Source organism: Bombyx mandarina, chromosome 09 (assembly GCF_030267445.1).
Source record: "Bombyx mandarina strain Sakado chromosome 09, ASM3026744v2".
Lineage (NCBI taxonomy): Eukaryota > Metazoa > Arthropoda > Insecta > Lepidoptera > Bombycidae > Bombyx > Bombyx mandarina.
This window is the reverse complement of record NC_143216.1, coordinates 7,398,468-7,411,448: the sequence shown is the minus strand read 5'-3', so window position 1 is coordinate 7,411,448 and position 12,981 is coordinate 7,398,468. Positions and strand designations below refer to the sequence as shown.

At 30.8% G+C, this 12,981-nt stretch overlaps 1 protein-coding gene across 4 annotated transcripts in view; it reads left to right on the top strand.

The window, feature by feature from the left end:
- Positions 1 to 12,981, top strand: part of LOC114243600 (uncharacterized) — a 56,044-nt gene extending 43,063 nt beyond the window's left edge. For 3 of the 4 annotated variants that reach the window (XM_028175149.2, XM_028175147.2, XM_028175148.2), the window contains exons 6-7: positions 232 to 321; positions 6,729 to 12,981. In XM_028175149.2, the coding sequence (XP_028030950.2) occupies positions 232 to 321; positions 6,729 to 7,883 (1,245 nt within the window). In that variant the 3' untranslated portion in view covers positions 7,884 to 12,981. Of the gene's footprint in view, positions 1 to 231; positions 322 to 1,408; positions 1,839 to 2,006; positions 6,575 to 6,728 lie in introns of those variants that run through there. The other variant, XM_028175151.2, reaches the window with a different exon arrangement.

Below are 12,981 nucleotides of genomic sequence, written 5' to 3'. Positions count from 1 at the left end.
CTCAGCGTGAGACATTAGGTAAGAGTCTCAATTAATTGTAAAATGGTTGTTCCACGATTCAAATCGGAGTGCAGGACTGCTTCATGGTAGAAATAGACAAGTTTTTGGTCTTTTCCTGTGTGGCCTAGCTACATTATATATAGCTTATCACCAATATAAACTATATATAAATAAATACGCCATACAAATTCACAACAACTTTTATTAAATGATTATATCAAATTCTTACAGTCCTTGAAGAAAGAATTGGTTGATTGGGATAGAAATAATGAAGACAGAGGTGGCGAAACTTCAGCAGACTACAGGCTTCAACATGAACCGGTATGTAGTAATTTATTTCTAAATAATTTATTTATTATATGTACATATCAAAAATTTTAGTAATTGGAAATGTTCTTGCAATAACTTACATATTTTTATAATCTTAAAGAAACTTGTTCTAATTGAATAAGAAATTTTATAAAAAAAAAAAACAATTAACATACCTTAAGTAGCATCTTTTGTTAAGGTTTTAGGTCAGGTGCATACTTTATGAATTCATGTCTGTCCAGCATGCTAACAGATAGACATCCCTCTTGCTCTAAAGTTTGCTACCAATAGACAGGCATGTTGTGAAAAATACATCTGGGATCATAAATTGATTTTAAATGTGCATGCATGTATCAAAATTATTCATAAACACGTAACTAAATATTTTTAATCTTCCATACTTAATTTGGTTAAAAATTATTCAAATATGTGGCCTATGTTTCCAAATTAATTGCAAGTATCTTTTGGGATACATATTTCAGACAGAATAAGCAGTACTAAATAAAAATCGAAACTATGTTGAAAATCCTCATTTTCATTATCTGTGACAAGATCTCATAAGATTTTAAAACATTATGTAATTTAGCTTTGTCTACGTCAGATATCCGCTGTAGTTGTAGAGATGAATTGAATTTTCCTGTCATATTGAAGTTGATTTTTACATGCATGCTTGTTTATACGCTACGCTGTTTAATAGATCGAGTATCTATGCCTTGCTGTCAAGAAGTTGACCTTCATTTTGTTGGCCATCATTTTTAAACCATTCATTTTGTTTGAGGTATATTTTGGGCAGTATTTTTTTTGTTTTAAATTTGGCCATTCACTCGTACATGCATACCGTTACAGTACGAAACACGAGTTAGTGTGCGCGCGCGCGTTGCTAAACAACAAGGCATTACGCGTAGCCGGCTCCCGGGTCACTCCTGCACATTTCTTGGGCAAAATGAGCGTCAACTTCTTATTTAGATAGTGAAGATTGAAAAATTACCAAGACTGCATCTAAAATTAGAAACGTAGTGGTAGAGACAATGCACAGAGTTTGATCGTGCCAAAAATGGAACTGAAGAAAAAGAAGTTGATGTTCTTTTTGTGGTTGCAGGAGTACGATGGGTCCGGTAGGGGGCGTGTTGATGAAGGGGACCGGGGTTACGTTTGTATTCACTGCGGTGCGGCCTTCCCTCATCAGAGCAAACTTACCAGGCACATATTGACGACTCACACACTTGACACTCTCAAGTATCGAGATGCAATGCTGGGAAGACCCTTAGGCATACCTATGATAGGACAATATAGCGAACCCACTTATATGAACATACACCCGGAAGAAGCTCCGATAGATTTGGACATCGGCCCAGTAGAGCCTGGAAATGTGGTGCTGTGCAAATTTTGCGGGAAAAGCTTTCCAGACGTGTCGTCTTTGATAGCACATTTACCAGTACACACTGGCGATCGGCCATTTAAGTGTGAATTTTGCGGCAAAGCCTTTAAACTTAGGCACCATATGAAGGATCACTGTAGAGTCCATACAGGTAAGCTTAACTAACTAAAATATTATTTTTACATTAATATTTATAACTAATAAATAACCTCACACTTACACGCGACTAAGCCAATTTGGCTCCATTCCCAAATACATAAACACTTGTATGAGTAATACATTTAACAAGAATATTTTCAGATTAATATTTATATTTCAGGAGAACGACCATTTCGTTGTGGATTATGTGGAAAAACATTTTCACGTTCAACCATACTGAAGGCACATGAAAAGACACATTATCCTAAATACGCACGCAAATTTTTATCACCCAGCCCCGTAGATACGGAAGAGGAGAGCCCACATCAATGAGCACGCGACCGAAATAGTGCACAATTAGCCTTCGATCACATTTTAGTCAATAAAACGTTCATCAATTGAGAATGGTGGGCGAAGTTTTATAGTCGAGTGAACAAACAGAGGACAATGTGTTTTAATTAGTTAAGAATAAAAATGAACGCCGCAACTGTGATCTGAATGATATGAATAATATTTGATATTTCACTAGTAGATAAATAGCGCAAGTTGTTAATTTTTAGGTATATTTTTTAAATCACTGTTTCAGTTCGATTATTTTATCGATATAATATGTTTTCAATTATATAGGTGCTGTCTTTGTTTATGCTTGTGAGGAATCATTTATTGTGAGGTCATTAGACGGCATAGCCAAAGCTAGTTAGAGAAGTGAAACTTCATTAATTTTTATATTGGGAAAGGAATAAATCGCCCATTTTGTCGTGTTTTTTTCAGTTGTTTTGTTTACTTTTTAAAATAATTTGCTATTTCAAACTAAAAATAAAATAAAAAAATATTAATACGAATGGACCCGAAAATATCAAATTAATTTGAAATTATGACCACTAGAGTAACGAGACTTTTTTTAGATTTCGTTCTTTGTAAATTAAGGAAGGATTGTTTTAAACTTGATTCGTCAACTTTATTAAAAAAAAAAGGCAAACATACATATTATTATATACGTGCACTTCGTAGTATGCAATTATAAAAATATAGGGATTTGAGGTTTTTTATTTATAATTTTATGTCTAATGAAAGTACTGACGCACGCTCCCCTGACGTAACTCAAAAGCAATATTACGACATATAATAAAATATGTAAATAAAATATAGTTTGATAATATTGAATTTTTAGAAAATTAATTAGAGTAAAATAAATGCTTCAGTAGCTCTATATTTGGTAAATATGGGGAGATTTCTGGATGTGATCATGGGAATCAAAGCTTTAAACCCTTCATTTCTGTCCGTTTGTTACGTCTCGGCCCCCCTATACGAACATAAAAACTATAACACATAAATAAAAAATAATTATTGTGACACAATTAATCTATCGGGAGAGGCGTAGCATTATAAAGCATACATATATATATATATTGAATTTTTCCATATACTATTTTCATACTACAAATCCACATTTTATTGTTAATAGAGAATAATAAAAACAGTGCCTATTTTAATTTCTAATAATATTTTATGTGGGATTTTTTATTCATTTTAACTATAAAACACTGGATGTTTAAAATAATAATAATACATAAATACAGAAACTATTTAAATTTCAGATTTTATCATAATTTCAACAAAGGAATAGAATGTGCATTGTTTTTAAAATTCTCACAATAATACTGTGTTCAGTAAATTCAACAGAGTCGTATACAGGGATATTTTATGGATGTTAAAGTTATTATTTTACAGTAAATTCTTTCAATTTAAACTGCCTTCTATGAACATGATTGTTGTTAATTTAATGTTCACAAAATGTTATCGATCATATTGTCTATATAGCTACGCGAAAAACTAAAGCTTTGATTTGGTGTTGATTGAATTGTCAGTTTACCTTAGTCTCTAAGATTGAATAATAATAAAAATTTGATGTCTTCTCGGTACTCACAAGCTGATTCATTCTTATCTCATTAAAAATAATAAAATTCGTTTCGTATATTTTGTATCTTTAACATATCATATTATGAAATATCATTGAAATTTAGAAGTGCTCTTACCTACGTCTTAAATTTTTTCTTACTTAATCTGTTCAATTCAAATGTAGGCGTTTTAATAAAATTTTAATAATATTTAGGAATTAAGTGATAGATCATTGAGATCTTACCAAAAGAAAGTATTATAAATTTAGGAAAAGATCTGTGATATTTAAAAAGTAATGACGCAACATCTGGGAGTGTAAAGTATCGATCTCAGATAGATTTTACTATTAGGCATTTTGAACTATTTTCGAAATCAAAAATATATGTTGGTTTTAGAAACAGACGCCGTAAACGGTTAGGTTGTCACAGCGTTACTCTTTAGATCTCACTATTTTAAGTTTAGTGATTAGGGTCTTTTGTGTATGAAGTAAAATTGTTTGGCTGTTTTTTTTTTCTTTTTCTTTGTATCAAACGCCTTACATTCCAAAATTATTCCAATTTCATTTTGAATATGTAGGTTATCAACTCCACCGATAGATACTTTTTTAGTGATAATTATTTATGGATGTCCTATTTTTTTTTAATAATTCTGTCGGCCGTGAGTACCATTAGGCGTCAAAATATATCGTTGAATTTGTTTATTGATTTCCGCTGGAATGTTGTGAGGGAATTAAGGGACAGAAATAATAAAATAAAAACTCTGTTTTATAGTTAATGATTTATGTAACGCGATTATTCCATCATCGTTTAAAAGTATTGAATACATTAAAACCGGGCGTAATGTAAACCTCAAACATTAGTTTTTATTTGTGCATAAAATTATAATTTTCAATATCACCGTAAGTTTGATAATTTATCATTTTATCTTATTATAACTTTTATCCTATAATTGATTAATCGGTTCATGGGGATTTCAAACAGCAGCAGCAATGTATCGTCTTATTAAAATATTTAAATGCAACTGACAACATTCCACGAATTTGGTATTGAAATTCACCGTAATATTGATGAATTGGAGATTACATTTCCATGTCCTAGGAACAGCGTGAAGTAACTTTGAATACCTACCAGAGCTATTGTTTTATTATAAGAAAGAAATAATGTTTGTATGCTTATAGTATATATATATAAAGGAAAAAGTAAACACAAAGAAATTTAAATACGTCGGTCTATAGTGTAAAATCACGCAAAATGAAACTGCAAATTAGGTGATAGATTCGTAGAAGCGTTAATTCCCGGAGCTAGTATTTGAATTTGAGGAAAAACGGAGAAAAAATAAAAAGTAAAAAAAAAAATGTTTCTATTTGAAAAGCTGCACTGTCTTTAAGTTTTCTTTACCGAACATTACCAAACGTTAAGCAATACAGATACTTTATTAATGTTCCTCTTCTTGTTTTAAGAAAGATAAAGTATTTACAATAACCATTAGCAATAAATAAATTTTATAGTGAAGCGAATTAACATTTTTATAAAGTTTAATTAAAAGTAGTTTTTTATAATAGTACAGAATGTTGATTGTAATGCTATTTTATTTTCCGATTTTCTCAGAGATACTATTTATTGATGATAATGATATTGATATAGGATAATATACATATAGTTCTTAGGTAGAGCGCATTATTAGTGCCGGTGTACAACATATCCCCAAGTGCAGTTATTCAAATTTTAACATCAACAGGCTGTTCACGTCCCTGCAGATTACACAAGCAGTTAGAATAAAATATATGTAGACACATAGATTAATAATTATTAATTATCTAAGTTTCGATTTTGAGTAAGTATTTTTTTTAGAAATACATACTAAACATCGCAACATGGAACACTAGCACGAAATATTTCATGTTTGAAATAGTTTAAATACGTAGATTCATTTTTATATATATAAAATTGTGACCACGGTTTTATATTTAGAGTGCCTCTTGCCTATATAAGACTTACGTAAAGGCTGCAATTCACGGAATATAGAGTACATAGTGGATAGATAGGTGGTCCCGTATTTTATGGTTAAAATTGTAAGTTTGGTTATGGTATGTGATTGGCGCAATTTATTCTATTCAAATTTAATTATCAAGAATATATTATATCATCCATACGTCGTATTTGAAGAATTTCTAAATGAGATTAATTTTTAACTGTCAATTATGAACCTATTTTTTTTTTCCGAATATCGAAATCCCATTCGTCGTTTATTATTAAAGTTGTTTTAAGTGGCATAACTAAATATAGAACTTAAATTGCAATTTTTTCTAAGTTCCTGTAGGTATATTAATTACTTTAAAATGGTACAATTTGTTTTATATTAATAAGTTATTTAGGTTAAACTTTTCGTGACGGATTTTGTACTGGTATATAGTACGCAATGGGCGAGTAGATCTCAAACATTGTGTTTCTGTGGCTTCGTAAATAAAAATACAAGCTCAGTATACATTGTGCTCGTACAAAATACTTTTAGCACAAGTTCAAATAATGTAGGTCCACTTTTATTTATGGAGCTCTTCGTAACTTGAAAATGATTATTAATTCCCATAAGCTGTTTTATTTAACATTCATTGTTGATATTTTAATGTAATGTAATATGTTTGCCTTAAGGTAATTAGTAGATCATCAAATAACAGCGAGTGTTTTTTGTTAAATGTCATGAGAGAAATGAGATTTAGACGGTGTATAGTCAATTGTACAACATTCATGAAACCCTTTTGCTGTTGATCATTGTAACTTTTGAAACAAATATAAGCATATCATAGCTGTAATAATACAATTTTGACAAATAAAAGCTCTACAATCATTACAATATCGTTATTTTACTATATTTTATATTTAGTTTTCATTTCCTTGATTACAAAGGTATGTATGTATGTTATAGTTTCGTTCTAAATTTTACTTTCATTTAAAATTAATTCAGGTGTTGATACACACAATAATAAAATATTATTTGTTGTTTAAAGGTTTGCTTGGATATGTCGTGTCCGCCTGGTATCCCGAGCCCGTTATCGGCACGCAGTTCTACAGTTCTGCCGCTATGGTCACCGCTGTTTGCGCTCCAAGCATGTCGCCTGCGTCGGTACTTGTCTGACGACTGCATGGGCTACCCCACAACTAGACACTTGATACCATCAGAGCGCCGTAGGTGTGGTGTTTGTCTCGCATCATTCCCCTCAGCGTGGTTGCTTGAGAGGCACGCGGCTCTACAGCATGCTTCCCAATCTGCCTGCGACGACAAACCATTCGTGTGCGAACAGTGCGGTCAAAGCTATAGATATCGATCGGCTTACGTCAAGCATCGAGAACAAAACCATCGAGCCAGACTGCCTGCCGATAAACTTTTTACTTGCGACGTTTGCGGCATGCAATTCAGATATTTAAAATCGTTCAAAAAACATCGTTTGAACCACACGTTAGAGAGACTTCACACCAAAAACACCGATGTCCCTGAAGGAGACGTTTCCAGTACAAATGAAGCTTTGATTGGTAAATGTGGCGAGATGGACCTTTCTATGAAAAAGAAAAATAGAGTCGATGAGATCCGGTCTCCTTCCATTGACGTCTTACGAGAAGCTGAACAAGATAGTACCGTCGACTCGAACGATCCTGCCGATTCAATTGTAACAGTAGACGATTCGACTGAATGTCGGAACTCCAGTGCTGAGAGCGAAAGTAGGCGCGATGAGGACACAACTTCGGAGAGCAGAAGACGCATACCCGTTTCCTTTGCCAGCGTCAGTTCAATGGCTGATAGTTCAGAAAATGAGTCACGTACTGACAGCAAAAACGAGAGTTCAAGCTCTCATTCTGCCATCCTCGGGTTTATGCAGAACGATGAAAGACAGAGAGATAGGGAGAGAAGATTCGCTTGTCCGTTCTGTGGTAAGTGCGTGCGCTCTAAGGAGAATTTAAAGTTACATGTAAGGAAACACACTGGAGAGCGTCCGTTCGTTTGTCTATTTTGTGGCAGAGCTTTTGGGGGTAAGAGCGATCTAACCCGTCATCTCAGAATCCATACAGGCGAGCGTCCGTACCATTGTGAGGCATGTGGTAAGTGTTTCGCTCGCGCCGATTATCTGTCAAAGCATCTAACTACACACGTACATAACACTCGATGAGCAGACACATCGCCGTCCTGTTTCAATTCTTCACATACCTCGTTATTAAACCAACGGTAATAATTGGGAATATTTTTTTACAGTTTTTAAACTTTACAAGTCATGATAATCAATATATTGACTGTTTTAATTAAAAATTTACAAAATATTCATTTTTGAAGTTGTTTTACGCATATTGTTATTTAAATGAATTATCAATAACGTGATCCACATACAAAGCCTAATTGTCGACAATGTCAACATTTATATTTTTATTATTTAAGTACTCTGTGTAATTACAATAAGAGAACTTCATGGCAAATTAATATAGTTCGAATACCACCCACGAAATGCAAGCTAACGTATCTACATAAAGTTGAGGGCATACGTACGCACATGTTAGCTACGTAGCATAAATAAATATAATAAGTTTTAAGTTTTTTTTTAAAAGACACCATTAGGAGCAATATATTAATATTTTCTACGCTTCGAATATAGGATACCAGTCTCTCATCATGTGTTACATTTTTATACTACCAAAAATATCCCGTTACGTTTAAAGATGAGGGACCAAAAAACCGAAAGCAATAGTGGAGTGGAAATTATATTTTGTTAAAAACGCTACGTTTTAAGGGGATGCTGGTTTTCATTATATTTTCATTTTGCCATATTTTTATATGTGTACGTATTTAAGATTAATAAAACTCATTCCAATGAAAATTGATAGTGGTGACGATAGATAATAGACGAATGAGATAAACTGTGATTTGTACGATAAGATCAGTCAAACGAGTTTTAGAACATCGAAAAAAGTTTTTAGTAATTTTAAAATAATTTTACCTAAACTAAGATATATACATATTTATATATATATACGTATAAATTATTGATTATAGTTTTAAGTAATCTCTCTGTGCCAAAATAATTACCTCGTATAGTAAACATTGATGTAGATAAATTGACTATCTATACAATACATTATAACGGGTTGTTTTCATCTTGTTTTTGATTATGAAGTGAAATACATTGGCAGATTTTTGTAGAATATCGGTGTAACGTAATATTCTTTAAGATACCTATCACTATCGTTAAAACCTTAAATAATAACATTAATCTATCTTCCATACAACGAAATCATAAAACAAGAAATGTCCTGCGAAAATGAGGCAAATTCTATAAATGACGTTACCAAAACATTGTTATTTCGGTCTTAAAAAATACAAGCTCGCAATTCAATGTATATGTATTATTAAAATATTAAAAGGTTTTGTTATCATACTAATACTAACTGCAGATCTTGTGATATTATTTCTATAAGAGATATTATACTACACATAGAAAAATAGCTCATATATTTTTTTAATATATCCAAGTTTATACAAGTCACATTTTTATTTTTAAATCGTCTTACAGTCAATTAAATAGGTTAAGTAAATAAAAATAAGATTTTTTAAATTAAATGGATTGCGAGCTGTATTTCTCGTAAGTGTATAATAATTTTATGTGTTCACAGAACATTACCATTGTCTATTTAAAGTAAGTAGCCAATACGAGACAACGCCAAACAGGTACAGTAAAGATAAATCGAAAACTTTTTTAGATTATTAGTTCTGTGTATTTAGTTAGTACGTACTTTTGTAAAGGGCGGAAATGTTTTTTTTACACATTTTATTCTTATTCATACTTTGTTAAAATTAAGGATAATTTTGTAATATTTTACATAAAAACTGCCAGAGGGATAATTATAAGCTAGAGAAGTAATTGAAAATTACTACTACTGTAAACTAAAATAGTACTCTCTGACTATTTGCAAATGGAAATATTCAAGTTTATGTACGTTGGAGTGAAAACTGGTAATTAGTAACAATTGTTCAATAAAACTCAACATGCTGCAGTTATTGTTTCCAAATTAATCAACTATTACACAAAATTTATACAAAACTTTGAATCAGTTTTCTTATTAATCAATACACCAGATATTTTGATTCTGTTTATTCATTATCTGGCGTATGATGATCTTATTTGTAAAGCTCATGAAATCAGCAGCTGATGATTCGCTGGAACACTTATTACAGATTAAGGGTAAATTAGTAATGAAAACCGTGTTTAGATAAATGGATTTTATAAATAAATAACTATTAGGACATTACAATGAGAAGTTCATTGTGTGTACATTGTAGATATTTTGCCATTACGTCAAATTAAAAAAAAAAATAGAAATATTCAAAATTGGTGTTGATTGTTTTATAATTTTAATACATTATTGGCTGTAGTTACTTGATGTTGTGGTGTAATTTAGTGTCTTATAGTAAATAAGGTTGTAAATCACTCAAAGTTTATTACCGCGTGAACATTGAACCTAAGAAAATGTCGAAATGAAATTTTTAGAGGAAGCTGTAAACTTTGAGTGGTTTTATTTATATTGAATTCTCGTAGTGTTTTAATATTGGTGTGGTAATGTTTATATCTGTTCATGTCGCATACATTTGAACTCTTATAGGAAAATTATTTTTTAAATTAAAAACTTATTGAGTTTATTGACCACGACGCGACGACTGTGTGAGTACGCATTAGCCGAAACCGATCGATTGTGATAAATTATTAGTTACGTTGAATTTCTGAGACTAAAAAATAGAAATTCGTAAATGGTTACCATTTCGCCTTCTACAGTTTTGTTATTGAGACGTGGACACTATTTACATTCTATATTGTTTTATTCAGATTTTTTGTTTACTGTCGACTGTTAATTAACGGGCATTATTAATTGTACACTTAATTTATGTATTTTATGCTTTGGAGGACTTCTAGGAAAACATAAATCATTCGGACAAGATTATATCGATTTGAAATAATAAGTTAAAAAAACGCAAACAAATAATATTTATTCAAAACTTATATATGAGTATTGTATCCGTCCAGATCGTTAATTTTGTTTTTGATTGGCAGAGATCGTATTTTGACTTTCATGCGACATTATTTTAGACTCTTACTTATTAATATGATATTAAGTACAATTCATAGCAGTCATTTTTTTAGCCACTATTTTAATCAATATCTACGATAGTCAAAGTCACTTGGTATTAAAATGGAAAAATATTTAAAGAGCGATAATTTAATGGTGTGGTGGTTTTTAAATGTTCGAATAATGTATCGGAATGAAGAGGTCTGTAATGTTTTAAATATGCTATCCAAAGAACGTAGATAGTAAGTGAACTGAACACTAGGCGTGTGAAAGTTTATGAATAGAAACGTGTTGCTTTGGTTAGATATTGAATGTGATATTATTCTAAGTGAACCACCTCAATCAACCTCAATGCTGAAGTCTCTCCAAAACAGATTTAACGAAGAATGAATCCAGACTGATTTTCGGGTAGAAATAAAGTAGGCCAGAAATATTACAGTCAAATAATGTTAAAGTATAAGTATTGATTTTATAATGTTTAAAGAAAGCCAAAACGCAGTCGCAATAGTTAACTACATAAAACAATAAGAGAATTATTTATTTAATTTTAAATGTATATTATACAAAACTTAAATGTTATCTATGTGAATTTTAAATTATTTTTCAGATGTATTCATTTTTATACATCTCCATATACAACAATGAATAGAGGTAAGTGTAGACGTAGATGGGTCTATTAACCGCGTGGTGCTACAATGTGTAATGATATGTGATAGAAACTGTTCTTCAGAGACATTTTATTTATTGAAGCTTCCATAGGTTATTAATATAGATAGTCACATACATTTTAACATACCAATATCAGCAATAATTTTGGCGTAGATGATTATATGGGGTTTTAGTTAATACTGTATTTTTATTTCATATTGTTGGTCGAATGTGTCTCAGGAACCAAAGCTATCAAATGTTTAATGTAAGAAGCCGTACGCATATTATGTCTATTACACTGTAATGGTTTCGCGAAACATCGTGTTATTTGTTACTGCTTGAATCAACTTGACCGCGAACGTAATAATATGCAACGCAGTGCATATGAAATGACAGTTTCCAATAAGAGTTTATGATAATATACACAGACGTCCGATCTTCTAAGGCCAAACAGATATATGTTTTATGTTAAATTATGAATGTTAATATTAATAGCTAGTGAAATTCAAAAGCGTCTATTCGGTTTGTCAAAGGTATTGAATATTAAGTGTGTTATTGTAATTTGTTTTAGGTCCTTATTATTTTATGGGTAAAAGGTAAAGAAAATTTTAATCATTAAAGTTTGAAATCAGTCGATACGTAATATTTTTCCTTTAATTCGTTTCATTATTTTTATTGAAATAAAATTAGTATTAGTGGTTTTTTTTTAACTATCATTATCACTAAAGTGTATTTTGTCTCTAAATGAAATAGTTCACCGTTGGCAATAATGAAATATTCTATGTTACACAAATGCCATATGGTTCCAGTTTTAGTCTGAAATACCTACTAGTTCATAGTACATAACTGTTACATAATATATATTTTTTACATGTGTATTTCAGATAATTATTATTGTTACAAATTGTCCTGTTTTATATTTTAATACAATTAACTATTAAGTATATTTTGATTGTCAGGTTATTATTTTACAATATTACGTATTTTTTATCGAACAGTCCATTAATCATATATCTTGTCCATTGTCCAACTAACCTAGGTATAGTTCCATATTTTGGATGTGTATTATACCACGATCTAAATTTAATGCTATTGTGTATATTATTTCATTTAATGTCGATGTGCAAAATTATAGTAAATGTCTTGGATCTCTAAATTAAGAAAAAATTAAAAAAGACAAAAAATACTTTTTAAAATTTCTATATGTGCAATAAATATGTATGTTGTAGTGTTACCATTAGGCGTAAAAAAAATTCACTGTTTGTATAGTTACTGATGGTGTCTATGAACAATATGTATATTTTATTGTTCATTTTAGTGTTGTTATTGGAATGATCTCAAGGTGCCATAGTAACTATATAAATATGAACTCTAATAATATTTGGCACTTAAAAAAAAACGGCACATTTTCCTGTCATAATTGAAAAAATGATTTGTAAACGTGTTGAAATGGATTTGTTGGTAATTGATTTCGCAATGAAATAATTATATTTGTTTCATTAATTATAA